Below are 19104 nucleotides of genomic sequence, written 5' to 3'. Positions count from 1 at the left end.
TAATATATGGTCCAGTGTGTTCATATTATTTATTTGGTTTTTGGAGCTTTACATTTTTGGGATGTTTGACCAATTTATTACATTTATTGTGTTTCACAAGAATAGAAGTAAAAAATGAGAAACTATGCTAGAAAGATTGAACATAGCTTTTCTCATCTTTGCGTTCTGGTGCGCGAGCACTCGAAGCGGATTTTTAGAAAGCGAGAAACTTTAGCCGAAACCATAACTAGAATACAACTTGTTTCTGAATGTTAGATAAGCAAAGATGCATCATCGTTGAAGTGTTTTGAACTACTCGTCAAGCTAGTTTGTACCGCGGCCTGCTCAACCTAGCACATGGCGGCCTACTCATGCTAGGCCTTTTACATTTTATAGTCAATACACTAGCACCTTTTCGGAATGTTGTCTTATTATCATCCTTTAGTGAATCGACCATCCTTTCTAGGAAGCATCTCTCTTGCTCTAGTGTTATTAATCTTAAGGACTTTAATTAGATAAAATAGTAAAAACTTGTATTATTAAAGACCATTAAAATTCCTTCGTTGATATAGCTTTCAAGCCACAGTCTACGCCCTCTGGTTTGAACGAAAGTTAGAGTAGGAGAGTTTCCAAACAACCTAACTCGACTAATCAACAATCTGAATAAGTTTGTTCGGAATAGGATTCCATCTATAAGCCATGGCAATCTAGTTTGCAAGGCATTGACAGATTTCTTTAGTTTCTCAGAGTAGTCTCTCTGGTTTTTTTCTAAACTTGTTTGCAAACAATAGCAATATTATTCGTAACAAGGTTTTTTGATGTGAATAAATTTAAAATTCATTCAGAAAAAAAATTACCATTGACGATTTTTTTAAAATATACCAAAAGCCGGTCGGACTGGTAGTGTGATCTGAGAGTATTTGATTCATGCATCAATTCCTGTCTTATAAAATTAGAAATTTGACGCACGTTTTTATGTACGAGCAAATGACTCGCGTCAAATCGATGGTTGTCAAGAAAACAAGATTATGCAAAGTTCCTGAAGCCACGCAAATGGAGGAGGCGCATAAGACTAAAATAAACAAAAGACATCTCTTTGCACTTTTTCTATCGGACGGTTGCAAACAAGAGCCGCAACTTCTACAGTAACTACAAAATTATTTATAATTTTCTTTTTTTTTTGCTAAAAAATTATTTATAATTTTGCTTTTTTTAATGGCTGTCAACCGAATTAAAATATGGTGTTCGAATGTTAAGTACATGTACCTTAATATATTGGTAAATACAACTTTTGCATTGTTCTTTAAAATAACGTTGTGTTTTTAATAGTTAACCTGTAATAGATTGTTCAAAAACAAATATTACATACAGTATATTCTTCGTATATTGATATACTAAAAATATGACAAAATTTATTTATAAAATCTATTAAAAATTTAAGAACTATTCCAAACACAAACTTAATATTGTGTTTCTGAAAATTCAAAATTTAGGAACATTAAACAAAAGACACTATATTTTTACCATGTTTCATTTATTCATACGGTGTTGACAAAATGAATAAGTTTCTTAAGTATGTTAAATATGCATTTCTAGCCTTGTCAATTCGTCAGTTAAAGAATGTAGCAACGCTAGTGAACTTCATGAAAGAAAAACATTTGTAAAATCTTAGTTGACTTTTCTTAGGCGGTAGTTACCCTAATTTTGAATCGCGATCAGGATTTTCAATCAACTTTCTATTCGAATAGTGACTTAACAACAACACTAATGCAAACAGTAACTCTCATGGAAACTAAATAATCACTATTTGATCAGTTTATATTTGGACTTCGGTCCAAGTGATTTACATAGTGGGTCATAACAGATGATTAAGCCACTTCTAGTATTAGTCGGAAAGTATTCTAAACTCGGATCAAGCAGTATAGTATCTTTTCGGGTTAGTCCATTTTGTAGCCCTAAATGTGTTCTTCTAGAGCCGACCGGATCAGCCGATAGGACTTATAAAAAAAAGATTATACATCAATGATCGAATCACAATTTTGTTAGTCAGTCGTCAGTTAGTCCTCCTATACAAGAAGGACTTTTCAAAATAAAGTAGAAACACCCAAAATCAGTGACTTGGCCATGTGTGCAAAATTTAATAATAGACCCGACTTTATTTAATTCACGGACCCAAGGTTAGGCCTGTCAATGATTATTCATTTTGTTGAAATTGTTTACCAAAGTCTAAAAGAAAATTCAACATTCTGGATATATGTTTTTCAACTTAGCGGCATATTAACATTTACACACACAAAAAAAACTTAGCGGCATATTAACATTTACACACACAAAAAACTTAGCGGCATACTTTACAGTTTTGTTACTTTTATGTTCACTTGCTTGTTTTTCTTTCTCTACTTAACTGTAACCTCTTTTTGTTTTCTGAATTCAACAAACACACAGAAAGCGTTTAAGTTTAACGATTCGTTGCTGAAATATATGCCAAGCTAACACGACAAAACGTTCATGATTTTAATCGCCAAAAAATTGACGTTATTACCAAAATGTATTGATACATTGAATGACAGTGCTCGTAACTAACGACAACAAAACATATGGACCAGTCACTGGCTCAACTGGGCTAGCAAATCTGGGAGTGGCACACGTTGAACTCCATGAGAAAAATAGTTTGGAAACAATTTTTCTTCATATACCATATTTTATGCTACTTAAGGACATGCAATTCAGAAAAAAAAATTATAAATAAAAGAAGGGAAGACGAGCTATTTCCCCATGAGAAGTATCGTATAGTACCATATGTCTCCCAAACTATGACCTCATTCTAGATGTCCTCGACATAAAAGTTCTAAACATATTTCTCCATGAAACTCAATTTGATATTGGTTAAGACAATTTTCGGTTTAATCACAAAACCAAACAAAAAAAACTCGTAAATAGAACCGACACCTAATTCAGTTAAACCAATTAAAAAGCGTGACCCGACCATCATCCTCTTCCTCACCCCTTTTTCCCCAGATTTTACCCAAATTTTTTCTTCACCTAATCCCTAACCAATCACTTCTTCATCTACATATGTATTGCTTCCATTAATTGATTTCTTCTTTCTTCTCTCATTGTTTTGGATATGCTTGTTAATCTCGTCGTTAAAAATACAGACATGTTCTTCAAGAGAGATAAAGAGATTGGTATCACCATTAACCCAATGGTTTACAAGTTTTGATTCAACGGCCCCACCACCTCTATCACCATTAACACATTGTTTCTTTATGTCTTCTCCTTCAGCCCCATTCTGAATAAATCAAATCTCTTAATTGGAGGAAACTGTCATTAGTGTCTCAAGTTTAATAATATTTAGACAGAACATCAATGGATTAGAGAAGACAAGTCTCACGTAGAAGTAAAAGAAAAAAGGAAGAAACTTTGTGGGTTTATGATTTTGATTTCTCGACTACTTCTACTATGGCTTCAAGCTGGGTTTTTGAAAATTGCTGAGTCTTTGAATTCAACCATGGTTACAGATTGATGAAGGAATAAGAAGACCAAAAGCGTTGGTTTGTTTTATTTTTTTGTAGAGTCAGGTTTAATTTTTGAATTTGGTTTAGTTTGGTTTATTATTAAAATTTTGATGGTTTTGGTTTATCAATAAAATTTTTAAACCAACTAATTTAATTTTATGGGGTCATGGATTTCGAACTTTTAATCTATGGAGATATAAGTAGTAAGCTTAAGTTTCATGGAAAAATAGGTTTAGAACTTTTATTTCGGGGACATCTAGAATGAGGTCATAGTTTGAGAGACATATGGTGCTATACGATACTTCTCATGGGGAAATAGCTCGTTTTCCCATAAAAGAACCATATATATGGAATGGAGGCTCCACACGTGGAGATGAAGTGGTTTTGAACTTTAATTACAAGAGATAAGGGTGGGGGAGAGAAAATGAGGTGTAATATCAAATACAGGATGAGTTGGTAGATATACCTTCACGTGATAACAATAAGTTTGTATAATGGATAGAGCCATAGAGGATGATCTATTTTGTTTTGTTTTTTGAAACACCTCATATAATTGAAGCTAATGACCAAGAAAATGGTCGACAAGACTGGTACACTAATGGATAGACCGATACAGGATGATATGTCTTGTATATTTTATGTTGGGCAGTATATCTGCAGTTAATGGCGAAAACAATATTTATAAAATTAAGTATATATGTTTAGGAATTTCAACATGGAATAACCCGTTCATTTAACATGTATTGCATACAGCGGGTTATATATGTTAAGTGGAACGGGTTCTTAGATAAAGCAAGCTGGATTTATTAAAACGAGACAATTTTGTAAAACTATCCTCTTAAACTTCGGAATTGACCTCAGATATTTAACCCCAAAAAAGGAATTACTATGCCGGGATGTCTTTAGAAAATACTCGTACTAACATAAACTCTGAGTTTTATAATTAACTAATATCTTGAAGATCTTGAACTTTTAAGTGCATTCTGATCCGTCTCAGACTCTTTCTCAAAAAATTTGAAGATAGAAAAAGATGGTCTTTCTTTGTGACTGCGAAGTAGAACATTATTTCGTCAAAAATCCAAGATTAAAATGCCGAAATATGGTGATTCCAATAAATCTTTTTTTCAACAAAATATATTTGTTCTCGTAAATTCTTTAAAAATAGGGAAGCACACAATTTCTTTTCAAAATCAGCAAACACATAAATATACAAATTTACAGTACAAGTGCAAGGTAACAGTCTATGTATATGCATCGTTTTGGGTTTGAGAAGTTAAGGAAACAATTAGTTCATTAGGGTAAGCATGGAAGTGTATTCTTGAATCGCCGAAGTCAATTAAATCCAGTTATCTGACCTGCAACAGTAAAGCAAATCAACTTTACATATTAAACATATTCATCATCGCTTTAATCTGATAAATACTGTCAAAGAGGATATTACGTATTAAGTAGTTATAAGATTTATATTCTACTTATATCAAAATTAGGATATTAAGTAGTTATAAGATTTATATTCTACGTATTAAACATATTCTTTTTAGTTTTTTTTGTGGCTCCCTAAGACACATTTGCTTTGAGTAACGACTTATATACAGTAGGTTTGATTCTTCAATCTGAATGTATCTCTGCATCACTATTGATTTGATGAAAATTTACATACTTAACAAAAACAAAAAATTAGGACACGAATGTCTTTGGTATGTACGCTCAGTGGCGGATCCAGAACTATTATTAATTAGGGGCACTTTAATACTAACTCATTTAGATAAAAAAAAGTTTCATAACTAAAAAACCTTACAAATTTATCCTACGAGATTCCATATTTTGGAATCGTTTAATAACCGTTTCGTTTGTTACTTTCTCAAACAACTCTTTTTCAACAAAGCAAACAACACAATCATTTAAAAACTGATCACTTATTCGGTTTCGCAGGCTAGTCTTCACAATCTTCATCGCTGAAAAACATTTACGTTCTATATAAATAATCTTATTAAAATAAAAGAAATGATTCATATTACTTTAAAATTTAAAGTGACATTCATATAATTTTTAGCAAATAAAAAGACATTCAAATAATTTTGAGAATATGGTTCAACATCTGGCCTCGGGCCTTCAGAGATGCAGCCTATATTATATAAATGTATATATATGTGCTATGTCGACTATAGGTAATTAGGTATATAATAAGAAAATAATTGATCGTAACAAAAGATATAGGTAAATACCAAAGAATAAATGAAACTGATATATGTAACTTAGAAATGGAATGTGGAAATGAACTTATCGGCATTAATTAAAGAGAGAATAAGTAAAAGATTGAGCAGAAAGACGTCATTGCTTACCCTAATCTCTCAATCTTTGTCCAATACGTCTACAATAACGTAGCCTTTTCTAAATTTTATACTATAAACACACTTTCTTTATTTTACTTTCTTTGTTCCGACTCCGACTTATTGTTTTTTTTTTTCAGCTTTACAACAAATCACTGAGTGAGATTCAGACCATCACCGAGAACAAAAATTAGACATGATCAGATCCCGCTGACTCATCATCATCATCATAAATAAATTAATCAATATATCATCACCATCATCAATTCATCATTAATGTAATAAGAATCTTTATTCAAAATAATTAAACGTAAAGACAAACTACATGTTTAAGATGAATGTTTTTCACGAGAAGAGAAGAAAGCGTCGTAAAGAGTTCAGAGTTAGTAGTGAAGAAAATATGGAGAAGATAATGCACAGAGAAGTTGAGAAACAAAGGAGACAAGAAATGACTTCTCTTTACGTGTCTTCTCGGTCTTCACTCTATTGAGTTCATCCAGGTCAGTCTCTTTCAAAATCCCTAAGTAGTTATCTATCTTTTGGATTCTTCACTTACAGATCTACAGGTTACAATCTGTTAAAGTATGTTGTTTTGTCTAAAAGATTTACTAGAACTGTGACGCTCCAAATATCCTAAAATTAACCTCTCTTTTTCGGTATGTAGGGAAAGCGTTCTACGTCAGATCAGTTGAACGAGGAGGTGAATTACATAAAGTATCTTCAGAGGGGGAGTATAAATGCACACGGTATGAATGAAAGTTTTACACGTGATAAAACTTATGTTTAGTGATGTAGATAGCATCATTTATTTAGTACCAAAATTTATGTTTCAAAGTTTGTTAGGTGATATTTTATGTGTCAATCTTGTCAGCGTACTGCTGATCATTCTACCAAACAGCATAAGCATTACACAACCGAACATAAAGTTTCTGTTTTTATATCTAAGAAACAAAAGGATAGAAGTAAAACCTCATCCTCACTGTTGGGACGCTAAAGACCGTGCTGGCTGATGTTAAGCACCGTGCTTGGCGATGAAGCAGTGGCCCGATGGTTGTGTCACAAGAAACCATTTTCACTCTTAACAAGCCCAAGCAAGCGCCTTTGGGTGAGCGATTAGCCGATTATTACTCAGCGAGTTGTATTTTTCACAAAAATCCCAAATCTATTCATTATTTTCATTTTAAGCACATACTTATTCGTGTTTCAAAAAAAAAAAAAAAAAAAAAAAAGCACATACTTATTTAAAATTCGATTTTATCCCGTAATGTACCTCCGAAATAGCAGTGTAAAATGAAACAAAAAGAGAAAAAAAAAATATAGCTTTCAATCTCAAAGAAACAAGCGAACGTGGAAGAAATACGATCCAAAACAATCCTAATTCTACCTCACCGTGGTTGACAAAACTCTACAAGTGAAGTAAGAGTTTATGTTTGGTTTATCAACGATCAAGAATCATGATAATAGTATATGTAACTCATCAGCTATTCCTTTTCCCGCCTTCCACGTCTCTCCTTATAAGCTCCAACACCATTTCATTCCACGTATCAACCGGCCCCGGCATGCACCAGTGCAAGCAGTCCTGAGGCGGAGGCCGTCCATCAGGTCCCCTTTTAGTGATCTTGTTTGGATCCGGACTCCTGTACGGACCAGGATGACCATCATGTCGATACCCAAATGCCTCTGTAATATCCATCAGCTTTAACTTAACCTTTGAGCTCTCCGAAACTCCCTCCACAGCTCGGTTAAACCCTGTGGCTTGCTTCTCGTGCATTATCTCCGTGAACCCGTTTTTCACCAGCTTCCCAGGAAGGATGGGTTCTTCTTTCCCTGTGCATGAACCTCCTGTGTTCCAAGCCCCACCCTCGTAGTGATCAGGCGACCATGTTCTCACTATGGTCAAACCCGTGTAGTTAGGGTGTGTAGCCACGGACTTTAGGATTGTTTCGACTGATATTCCGAATGCTTCCACGTTGTTGACTTTCATGGGCTTTGATTTGTCCGGCCACCATAACTGTCCTCCAACGATCTCGTCATTGAGTATGTAGACGGATTGCTTCGCAAACCAGTGCCCTGATGACAGGACAACAACGTCGAATTTGGGAAGAGCTTCTATTATGCGCTCATCAGGACGGTCCAGCTTTAGTTTGGTGACACCTTCGGGAGCATAATCGAATTTTTCGTTGAACTGATGGACGAGCCAAGATGACCATATACGGGCAATCATTACTGATGATGACTTAAATAACCATCTCTGCATCTTCCGGCTCCCTCGATTGACCGGCGTTTCAACCTGAAAACAGCAATCTAACGTTAATATAATACATACTAGATCCTTTTCTAAACTTTTTCACAATTAACTAAATCTTTCAAGATAAGTAATGGACGAAGAAAAATTACTTGCCTGCCAAAGAAGGCACAACATGGATTCCATTTGGTTACGAGCTACTGAATCACCTATGAAGGCTAATGTTTTGCCTCTCATTAGCTCTAGAAATTTCTTGGCATCAAACCGAGGAAGGTCACACTGAGATGGCTTCCATCTCCAGTTCTCGTATCCCTTGTCAGATCGTCCATTTCCCTGGCAGTTCTGCATCTGCGTTATGACGGGGCAAGAATTGTTCGTGTACACAGGTCCCTCCGGATCATAAAACCAGCTACCTTGGTACAAATCACACTCTACAGGAAATCAAAGGTGGAGTGAGCAACAAATTCAAATAACAGGATTAGAAAACATGGAGCATCTAGAGAAGCACGCATCTGAAGTCTAACTATCAAGCAAATTTGATAGAAATGAAACTGACATGAACAAAGCTACAAAACTGCTTTTCTCATACCAATTCACCAAACCAGAGAGAAGTCTCAACCAAATGAACAAACAAAGCCTAGAAAATCAACGTCCTAAAACAACATATACATTTTTACAAGCCCAGCCCTCTAACGGCTCTCCCACCAACTCAAAACAACTTTAAACTTCTACATTCAATCCTAAGGCTATATACAGAAAGTAATAGAAGTGCATTAACTCAATTTACAACACTCCCATTAGTTTACTATTTGATTATACAAAACTAAGCTACAACAAATCAATACGTTCCAAACAAGAAGACAAAAAGGCTACGTGTGTGGAAACTGGAAACTACCGTCTTTAAAAAGACCCGTACCTGGTTCTGCGGAAGCGGTTTTAGAGTCATCATGTGGAGGAGATGATACTACACTTGGAGTGTCTCCAGCCTTGGAAACATTGGTGTCACCTTCACCTTCACCTTCACCTGATCCAATATCAGTCTTCTTCTCAGCCGTCTCCTCTTTCCCATCCACCAAAAGTTTCTTATCACTATCGAAACCCGGCGGTGGTATGTTTTCGCTAGCAACAGCATCAGGTCCGCCAGAGCTAGAGTGAGAAGTCAGATTTTGATCTGAAACACTAACGTCACTACCCGTGTAAAGGCCTTCCACGGTATGGTTGCTCAAGGACAAAGGGACTTGAACTAGTTCAGGAGTCGCATTCCCATAAAACACACCACTCACTGATGAACCGATAGGGTAGGAAAGACGGAGCAACAATCCGAAAACAAAGAAGGATGCTAATCCCCCTATAGCAATTGCAATGGTGGACACCTTCGCAGGAAAAGCAGCACCGAATATAGAAACCTTAGGAGATCCCAAAGCCATGGCCTTTCCCTAAGAAGAGAGCTTATAGGTGCTGATAAGTCACACTATCAACATTCTTCAAAAAATGACTTCAATTAGCGACTTTGTTGCTCGATTCAAGCGAAAGTTTTTCGAGATTCTCCTTCAAAGATCTGAATCTGGAAGAACAAGACTATGAGCAGGCATACTAATGGAAACAAAGCAACATCATCGATCTCAACAAAGAGTACATTAACTAGTACAAATCAACAATCTAATACAGACGATCATGTGAATCCAACTCAGATTTTCAGGAAAATGAGAAAAAGGAGACAGATCCAACATGCAAACTAACGAAGAGAATCTATTAACCTTTGCCAGAGACACGACGAATCATATGATGCTTGTCGTCGTCGCGAGCTCAAAGAGAATCACAAGAGAAGCATACTTAACAAAGGTTAGTTTATTTAGTTTTAATTAATCTTATTGTTTTCTTCTGCCGGTGCAATGAATGCCGTCTGCGATCAATCGAGACGGCGCGTAGTCGGCACGGGAGAATTTGTCAATGTTACTAAACTACCCTTCGTAGCAACGCAGGTCAAAGTCAACGCCGCACGCGTAGACCTTGCATTGGTGATATGGTATCTATCATCCCTTTGTTGCCCCTTCGCGTTATGATACGCTTCTTTTGACCACCGACATGCTACATCATTTGCCTACTACATAAGATAAACAAACACATGCACACATAAGATAACGTATGGTGTGTTGTCCAACATAACGCGCTTAAAGGTTGTAGCCAACCCAATTCATTGCTAAAACCAAATCCTCTACGTAGTTTGCTTTCTATATTCACAAGTGGATGTAGATGTGTCGTGTGTCTATAGCAATGTGGCATGCAGCTCTATAAGAATATCAAAGCATCTAATCGGATTGCAAACATGGCATGCTTTTAGTTGACCTATGATTAAAAACTATCATGCTATTTTCACCAAAGAAACTATCAGCTATTAAGAAGTTTGAAGAAAAACTAGCAACAATCTAATGGCAATGGTACTGAATTTAGCTGTAATACTTCAAAAGATTTAAACATCACTCAAAAACCAAAAAGTCTATTGCACACAAATCATTGACAAACTTACCACAAAACCACTTTCAACATATAAACTATATAATATTTTAGTAATTATTATAATTTCAGAGTAATTATATTGGTAGTATGTAAATGGATATTTCAACATTATAATAAATTTTTAAAATAAATAACTTAAAATAGTTATATATATTTTTAAAAATATTTTTTAAAATAAATAAATAAATATTATTAAAATATTTATTTTCAGATATTTTTTTGAGTTTCTTACGAATGGAATTGGTAAAATCTTTATGAAATGAAGGCGTGCGTTTCGTTGTTGTATTTAATCAGAACCATTTGGGTATTATATTAAATCGGACCGAGTGCACATTTCAGACAACTTTTGGGCCTCACTGAAACTGACGAAAGCCCAAACAACATTGAACGGTTCGGTTGAGCAAAACCGTTAGAAATTTCTCGACAACCAACCCCTCATCGTATAAAGCCTCTGCTAAAACCCCTCTTCCTCTTCTAGGGTTTTAAACTTTCTCCAGAGCTAGTTGCCGTCTCGATTCCAAGGGAGTTTTATCGCCGTCTAGCCAAAAATGGGTTTCTGGGGTAAGCTTCTCCGTGCCCTACTCTCTCCGTTCCTCTGTTTCTTAGTTCTGATTTGAGTTGCTTTTGCAGGACTCGAAGTGAAACCTGGAAAGCCTCAAGCTTTCCATCCCAAAAACGAACAAGGAAAGCTTCACCTCACTCAGGTACAATCTTCTTCCTTTTGCGAGCTTCGAGTGCTGATATGTATGTTGATGTTTGTATGTATTGTATTTGCTACCGTTCAGGCAACTCTAGGCTCGGGTTCAGGCAAAGAGAAGAGTGTGATCCAGTGTTCCATAGCAGGAAACACACCCATTTACTTGTGCTCACTGTTGCCTAACAAAACCGAGTGTTGCCCTCTGAATCTTGAGTTTGAGGACGATGACGAGACCGTTGAGTTCTCGGTGGCTGGTGACAGAAGCATCCACCTTTCTGGATTCTTGGAGGAATATGATGATGGGGAGGAGTATGAGCAGGACGAAGATGATTCGTATCCTTTACTTGTTATGCTTTCTTGTTTTCTTTTTTTCCTATTAAGTCTTTAAAGTTTTCATTGCGATATTATTATTAGAGATGGTATGGAGATTGCTGAAATGGGGTCTGAAGAGTCTTCTGACTATGATAGTGAAGATGATGAAGATGAAGATGAGATGGATGAGGATCAGATGGATAAGTTTGAGGACTTTCTTGATCGCAATCTCGAAATGTATCGCCAGTCTTCTGTCCCAAACAGCGGAGGTACTTTTTGTTTTATCACAGAGCTTAATCCATTTCCAATAGCATTTTAGTTTTTTTTGGTTTTAGCTTTTTGTGGTTGCTTTTCGTCTTGACCCTCTCATAAAGATGTGTTATAAGATGTTCGAAATGTGAATTTATGTGCAAGTGTGGCTTCTGGGTACATTTGTGGTTATTATATATACAAGTGCTGCATGGTTTTGTTATCTTTCCTTTGTAATGTTAAAGCAAAGTGAATGCTATCTTTGCGTAGTTGTGATTGAGGAGATAGAAGAAGATGAAGAGAAGCCTGTCGAGGATAAAAAGACTAAACGAGCCAAGAAGAAGAGTCAAGCTACCAAAGATGAGAACGCGGGTAAACAAATCATTGTCAAAGAGAGTGCACATGCTTCAGATCTGGAGAGCGAAGATGATGATGGTTTTCCTATTCCCAAAGAGAATAAGTCTAGTGAGAAGATGAGCTCAGATGCTGACCAACAAGGTAGCAACAAAAAACGCAAGGCCAAGGCTTCTGAGCAAGATGGTGTACAAGAAAGGTAACCTTCTCTTTGATCTTTTTACTGACGCTGAGAACATAGTGACAATATCATATGTCGAGGAATATGAAATTGTTTCTATCTTTTATTTTTTCCAGTGAAAACAAGAATAAAAAGAAGAAGAATCAGAAGGAGAAGAAGAAAGGCGAAAGTGCCTCCAATGAGAAAGTTGAGACGGTCAGTGTGCTGAAAAAGAAGGAAACCACCCAAACTTCTTCAAACCAGAAAGCTCAAAACGAAACTAAAAACAATGCCATGTGAGAACTCTTATTTCTTGATATAAGGACTTTTTTGGATAATACAACGTAACCATGTCATTTGTGAAATATAGTAGAACTTTTGAGTGATTATTATAAGCATTGTGCCACAAAGTAAAGAAGGCTTTGTACAAAGGTTTTTTTCCAGACCTTTTCTCATCTAACAATTTTATGTGCTTTTACAGGAGTCAAAGCTCTAAGACCCCAGATAAATCTGCTGAGAAGAAAAATAAGCAGAAGAACACAAGTGAGAAAGCTGCAGTGGAGAACTCCAAGGCTTCTCAAGAACAGACATACCCAAATGGGCTCGTTGTTGAGGAGTTAAAATTGGGCAAACCCAACGGCAAGCAAGCTACTCCTGGAAAGCAGGTATACTCATATAGTGTGCATATATATGATTACCGCATTAATGTAACGTAGATTTTCGAGAAGGTGGTAGTGTAATATGAGGATTTTTGAAAGAATCCCCAGACCAATGAAAGACCTAAGAGCAACCAAAGCCTTTAAGTAGTGGTGAACTCTACCAAATGATCTTTGTCGGCTTTGTTTGGGGGCAGTTAATTAGAATGCATCAATGTGTTTTGTTAGCCGTAATCTTTTCTCCCCAGCTATTCTGAGCTCTCATTCTATTGTTTCTGAGTGCAGGTCAGTGTCCGTTACATTGGAAAGCTTCAGAAGAACGGGAAGATCTTCGATTCCAACATCGGAAAAGCACCTTTTAAGTTCAAGATAGGTTGATATTTTTGATTAGATGCAAAAGAAATTGGTTAATCTTGTGAATGATACTTGATACTTGATACTTATGCGCTTGTTGGAACATGCAGGTCGTGGAGAAGTCATCAAGGGATGGGATGTAGGCGTTAATGGTAACATCTAAATTTCTTGCTCTGATTCTCATCACTTTGTTCAATATGTACATCTTGTTGTTTTTTAATTTCAAGTTTTTTATTTGAATTCCACAGGAATGCGTGTTGGTGAAAAAAGAAAGCTTACAATTCCTCCATCAATGGGGTATAAATCATCTTGGTCCTAGTCAGCTTGTTTTCTTGATTGTGATTGTTTTGTTTCTAAACTTTTGATGGGATGTGATTCACAGGTACGGTTCTCGCGGTGCTGGTGGCCAGATTCCTCCGAACGCTTGGCTGTCGTTTGAAGTCGAACTGATTGATGTCAAGTAAAAACCGCTCGGAGTTGATTGAATCTGTGATGAGGAGTTTTGAACTGTGGTTGGGTTGTAAGAAACTTTGAGGTGGTTGTAGTTGACAAAGGTCGAACCTTTCCTTCATAACATTTGTTTTTAGTTGTCTTGTACCTTGAATTTCTCAGATTTTATTGCAACTAGTAATTCCTTTTCCCCTTGTTTGAAAATCCAAAATCATGACAAATATTTATATAACCATACCAAATTTATTCCATAGTAGACATGGGATTAACCATACTTTTGGATACAACCAGATTATTCAGAAAAGACTCTCCAGCTCTGTACGTTTTTGGTCTAACTATTATGGTGCCATACTGAATGATTAAGCAGCATAACTATTTCTTCATTATGAATTTATGATCAGATTTTATTTTCATAAACCAGCTCTGTACGTTTTGGTCAAGTGTTTAGAGTGGCTTTCAGTTTTGGTGATTAATAGCTTTTCATTAGAATTGAAATTGTGGTTTTATGCAAGTAGTTCTGTAATAAAATTTTCACAGTTATGTTTATGTATTCTTTTTCACTTTAGATGTTTAAAGTAACATAGTAACCATCCAGAGATAACAGCCATATATAAAATTTGAAAAAATTAAATTTGAAAAAGGAAAGTAAGAACTTTCTTGAATGAGAATGTTCTGCAACAGCAAGTTTGTTTTCTGATATGGCTAGCTACTACAACAATCACAAGAGGAGAGAAACCTAATGATAGCATCTTCTAACCAGTATGTGTTAATAAACCCATCAACCAAAACCTGAAAACCCATCACTCCCATAACAAATCCCATGAAAATAAACACAGCAACTGATCATCAGCTCGGAATCTCGTTGTCAGATTCTCCAAATTCTTCATCCTCACCTTCTAACTCATTGCCATCTCCTTCATCCTCTTCCCCCTCATCCTCTCCTCCTCCGTGGATGGAAGAGAAAGGATCCTTGACGTGGTTAACCGAGTTTGTGTAGTAACTGTGAACCGCGTTCCCTGTGTTATCATGTGGATACGAAGGAGGAGTTGGTGCAGGTACGGTAACAGAATTGTTAAGCCTCTCGAATCTCGCTTTTCTTTCTTCTGCTGTGATGTTAAAGGAGATAGAAGGTGGTTGAGCTCCGAATCTTTGCCGTCTTTCTTGTGCTAGCTGCAAGTGTGACTGCTCCTGAGCCGCTATAAAAGTTGCTACCATTACCTGTGTAATATAAGACAATGCCAAACACGTAAGATCCTCTCAAGGTCCAAGACAACAACAAGATCTTGAAAATTTTGAACCAACCTGGACAGGACCAGCAGCAAGAAAGAGACCAGCGAGTCCTCCACCAAAGACACGACCGTCTGGTCCTGCAAGACAAACACTCATACCACCAGCTCTACTTCTAGTTCCTCCAGTGTCATTTTGCATAAACAAACCCGTCAAAGAGAGAATCTCAAATCGACCCTGATGATCACAACAAAAACATTTGAATCAAAATAGAATAGAAAAGTGAGTTCTTTACAGAAGAAGAGAGTATCATCTAGACCTCGTAGGTTAGAGTACCCCCGGATGTAGTAGTTTGACGCAGCGTAACATTGGAGATGAGACCGTTAGCTGAAAGGATACAGATAGCACGAGATCCTTGTTGAGAGAATGTCATTATCTTCATCGTCACATCCTGCGCAAATCCATTTGTCAAGCAGCAGTGTTCACTGATTGATCATAGATAAGATATTCGAAAGTGTGATCCCCAGTGCCTAAGACTATGATCATCATACCTCTCCTGCGTTAACTGTGAGCATATGAGGTGTAAAGTTAGCGCCGACAAAATCTGCAGCAGTTCCTACACCTGCAAAACTGGTTTCAACTGAATCCAGACAAGTCAAAAACCAAAGCTGACACAACAGAAAGACATTAAGCAATACTTAGCTAAAGTCTTAGCCTTTTCTCACTTCTGCCTCAACAGTTCACTTCTTATTCCAAAATAGATCCATGCGAGTCACATAACTAACAAAACTGCTACATTTCTAGTTCTGAACAGACACAACATCGAAAGTAGGAGAGACATAACAATACCAGGACTTCTGTCGAATTGGAACATCTCAGGCTTCTTAAGCCACTGACTAGACCTGCCACGCCCTCTTCCTCTCTTCCTAGGAGGTAACCCCGACGTCAACGGAACAGAGGAGGAGATTGGCATCGGCGAGAGAGTCACTGCAAGAGTCCCATCGGGATTATACTTTCTCGGCCTCCCTCTCTTCTTCTTCTGCTCGGAGGAAGCTGTCTCCGCCGGCATTGTTAAGCTGAACTGAGGAGCCGCATTCCCAACAGAAGAAGTGGTGGGCGGGGCCGAGAACGGGTTAGGGTTATCGGGTCGTGGCGGGTCCATCGGGTAAGCATCAGAAGAAGCAGCAGCAGCTTGGTTCAAGCTGGTGGTGGTGTTGTTGGTTCCTTCTCTCTCCTCCATCTGGACATAAAAGATGAGTGATTCCGACAAAATGAGTAGAGCCCAAATCTGAAGATCCCCTTCCGAATCTTTGTGATCACGAAAGATTCAAGCTTGGTTCTATTCTACTACAAGCTCGAGATTCAGAGATAAGAGCTAAAACGAAAGATCAAGTTTTTAGGGGAAAGAGACGCACAAAAAAAAAAAAAACACAGAGCCTCCACGGAAAAAAATCAATCTTAATTTCAGAATGATTCTGTCTAAAACATCGAGAATTATAAGCAAATATGGAAGATCTGATTTTTAATTTTTTTCAATGGGGGTGGTTTAAGTTGGGGGAGAAATGTGAAATTAGGGTTTTGGCAAAGAGAAATATAAACAAATTAAAAATTTTATGATCAATAAAAAAGAGAAGGGAGAGAAATTAAATAATGTAACTGTAGATTTAAATAGTGTAAATGGAATATATATAAAAATCAAGACTTAATTTAAATAATTAATTACATGGTAAGCAGTAATATTGATTGATATTATCCCTCTGGTTCAATTTATTTATTAGTGTTTAATTTTTTGCATATTAATTAATAAAGTGTTAAAAAAATATTTTTATTGACTAAAGATAATTAAATAAATAAAAATATGGAACAAAATATAAATGATCAAAATAGTAGTAAATAATTTCAAAATTGTGCAATGAAAATTGAAAACATAATTTAAATTAAAAAACATCATTTAAAATAAAACAGAAAGAATATATCGTATTCGGAAACTGAATTTTCTAAATTGGAGAAGGACCAAACAAATGGGTTGGTATTTTCCCTTTTGTTTAGTCAAACTAATCGTTTTCTATTTACTTTAAATTGTATTAGTTTTTTGATTTGGGATATTAAAATAAGGAAGAAAAAAAGGCTGTAAAGAGAAAGAGATAACGTAACGTTTGAGCCATGCTATAATGCTTTTTTGGCCTACAATAAACATTAAGATAGTGACATATCTCTTTTTAGTATAATCTCGTTGACTAAGCTTAAGTTACCTCCCAGACTCCCTCCCACACACAAGTGGTCACTGGTCCTTTCATTCAAACCCACGGACTGGTTTTGTCAGAATCCATTTTCACATGTCATGATGATGATGATACACATCATCATCCCGGGAATTGTAATGTCGCACAGATGATGATGTGTATCTTCTTTTTTGGGCTTTTCTTATTGGGCTTTACATACCAATGTAAAAGCGGATTAAAAAAAACTCTAAATCCAAAACCCGGATACCAACCACCTGACCCGTTTCCAGATCCATTTCTTCTTCGTGCACCTGAGAGTAGACACGATGAGCACGGAGATGGAGGACTCTTCAGCTGTGCGGCGGCGCGTGTCCTGCACTAAATACTTCGACGCGCTCTGGTTCTGCTACTGTATGTCTTGTTTCCCTCCCTTGTCTGATCGCATTCTCTGATTCTACATCGTCGGTTTTCTTCAAAATTTGAACTTGATTGTTATTTGAACCATTCGTTAGAAACAGTCTTCTCTTTGCTCTGTCAACAACTGGTTTTGTAGTTTTCGTGTTTGTTTAATACACTAAAAAAACATTGCTCAAGGTGTAGAAATGATAGGGAATTGTCGTATTTTGAAAGATGTATTTGTATGTGTTTTGTTGAAGGGATGTCTAGATGCTCCAACATAACCAGCAATGGCGATGAGACAGAACAAGGTTGAGTTTCTTTTTTTTTCAAAAGGAATAGTCTTGAAATGTTTTAGCTAAAGCTGTATCGCTTTGCATCCGATAAAGGTTTCACCTTTTACGAAACCCTTTTGTTTTTGGTCTTTAGATGTATCTGTATGTTTTGTACCTGTGTCGCTATTTTCTCCATCTGTGCGAGCGAGGGTCCTCTTTGCATTCACTTTATCTATAATGCTGTCTTGCCTCTATTGACCTGAGGATTCACTCAGACTATTTATTTCTTTTGCAGCACCGTATTACCAGATGCAGCAGTACTACCGGGTTGGAAAACTTGATGATTGTACTAAGAAGTTCTCTGCTCTCTTTGATTGTCTTTCCTTAAAGACCAAAAGTGCTTCTGAAGCCGAGGTTTGTACTTTCTTTGATCTGACAGTTGTTTTTTTTTTCTTCATTGCTTTTGTGTACTCAAGGGGATCAAACACTAGCATCCTATCACAGAGACTAGATAACCTCAAAAAACTATTATGGTTCAAATTGGGTTTTACCTGTTGCAACTAATAAACATGGAACATTGTTCTTCAAATTGGGCTTATGTATATGTGAATATCTGTTGTGCTCCAAAGTAAGGTTTGACGATTGCAGAAAATTATGGAAGAGCGAGAGAAAGCAGATGCAGCAAAACATATATGGATTATGCGGACACAGGAAGAAGCCTCAAGTCATTGGAACGAGACTTTCGGGCATTTGGATGATCCCAATTATTAGATAGAAGTACAGTTTCACTTTCTCCACTGGATTCTTGATGGTCATTTTTACTTTCAAGAAACTAGATTGTTCTGCAGGATAGAAAAAAGCTTTTGTCATCAGTTACCATGAACATTTTTGAGCTGAGTTATACCTCAATCCCTAAAGAAGCGACCCAAAAGGATGGAGGGGATGTTCAGAGATCAATTGTTAAACCATAGTTGTATTTGGTTGATCTGTTAACATAAAGGTACTGAATTTTATTTATAAATTTGATACTATTTTTTACAGTTTTTTTTTTTAATAGAAGTCGTATATTACAATGTTTAGCAGTTTTTATATATGATCAGAGTGGTACCACTAGGCCAAGAAATTTTCTACAAATGTTTACTGTTTTCCCTGTGAAAGATTGA

The 19104-nt window shown here is 36.5% G+C and overlaps 4 protein-coding genes and 1 long non-coding RNA gene across 8 annotated transcripts; 3 read left to right on the top strand and 2 right to left on the bottom strand.

Annotated features, from left to right (window-relative positions):
* Positions 1–6195: 6195 nt before the first annotated feature.
* On the top strand, positions 6196–7018 carry LOC103863154. Its single transcript, XR_001955403.2, has 2 exons — positions 6196–6327; positions 6492–7018. It is a non-coding gene; the product is annotated as an uncharacterized LOC103863154 (long non-coding RNA).
* A 46-nt stretch (positions 7019–7064) lies between these two features.
* LOC103863165 (protein trichome birefringence-like 18) lies at positions 7065–10255 on the bottom strand. 2 transcript variants are annotated; one of them, XM_009140930.3, is made up of 4 exons: positions 9830–10255; positions 8989–9630; positions 8229–8503; positions 7065–8117 (listed from the first exon to the last, which is right to left on the bottom strand). In XM_009140930.3, exons 2-4 carry the CDS (start codon positions 9497–9499, stop codon positions 7305–7307), a joined length of 1599 nt encoding a protein of 532 aa, XP_009139178.1. In that variant the 5' UTR covers positions 9500–9630; positions 9830–10255; the 3' UTR covers positions 7065–7304. The 2 variants fall into 2 exon arrangements, with proteins under 2 accessions (XP_009139178.1, XP_009139170.1); XM_009140922.3 differs by having other exon boundaries at positions 8989–9636; positions 9830–10246.
* A 750-nt stretch (positions 10256–11005) lies between these two features.
* LOC103863146 (peptidyl-prolyl cis-trans isomerase FKBP53) lies at positions 11006–14017 on the top strand. The gene is made up of 11 exons (XM_009140903.3): positions 11006–11150; positions 11220–11293; positions 11375–11619; positions 11701–11867; positions 12118–12400; positions 12499–12657; positions 12843–13026; positions 13303–13390; positions 13482–13523; positions 13620–13668; positions 13754–14017. The coding sequence occupies exons 1-11, from the start codon at positions 11138–11140 to the stop codon at positions 13833–13835; spliced, it is 1386 nt and encodes a 461-aa protein (XP_009139151.1). The 5' UTR covers positions 11006–11137; the 3' UTR covers positions 13836–14017.
* Positions 14018–14430: 413 nt separating this feature from the next.
* LOC103863132 (AT-hook motif nuclear-localized protein 3) lies at positions 14431–16596 on the bottom strand. 2 transcript variants are annotated; one of them, XM_009140885.3, is made up of 5 exons: positions 15898–16596; positions 15600–15688; positions 15368–15499; positions 15124–15285; positions 14431–15039 (listed from the first exon to the last, which is right to left on the bottom strand). In XM_009140885.3, the coding sequence occupies exons 1-5, from the start codon at positions 16286–16288 to the stop codon at positions 14668–14670; spliced, it is 1146 nt and encodes a 381-aa protein (XP_009139133.2). In that variant the 5' UTR covers positions 16289–16596; the 3' UTR covers positions 14431–14667. The 2 variants fall into 2 exon arrangements, with proteins under 2 accessions (XP_009139133.2, XP_009139141.2); XM_009140893.3 differs by having other exon boundaries at positions 15600–15670.
* Positions 16597–17117: 521 nt separating this feature from the next.
* Positions 17118–18986, top strand: LOC103863114 (uncharacterized protein C227.17c). Of its 2 annotated transcripts, XM_009140871.3 has the most exons (4): positions 17118–17681; positions 17927–17977; positions 18237–18355; positions 18590–18986. In XM_009140871.3, the coding sequence occupies exons 1-4, from the start codon at positions 17597–17599 to the stop codon at positions 18710–18712; spliced, it is 378 nt and encodes a 125-aa protein (XP_009139119.1). In that variant the 5' UTR covers positions 17118–17596; the 3' UTR covers positions 18713–18986. The 2 variants fall into 2 exon arrangements, with proteins under 2 accessions (XP_009139119.1, XP_009139124.1); XM_009140876.3 differs by lacking the exon at positions 17927–17977 and having other exon boundaries at positions 18590–18985.
* The last annotated feature ends 118 nt before the right edge of the window (positions 18987–19104 follow it).

This window comes from Brassica rapa, chromosome A01 (assembly GCF_000309985.2).
Source record: "Brassica rapa cultivar Chiifu-401-42 chromosome A01, CAAS_Brap_v3.01, whole genome shotgun sequence".
Classification (NCBI taxonomy): Eukaryota; Viridiplantae; Streptophyta; class Magnoliopsida; order Brassicales; family Brassicaceae; genus Brassica; species Brassica rapa.
This window is presented reverse-complemented; position numbering and strand designations above follow the sequence as displayed.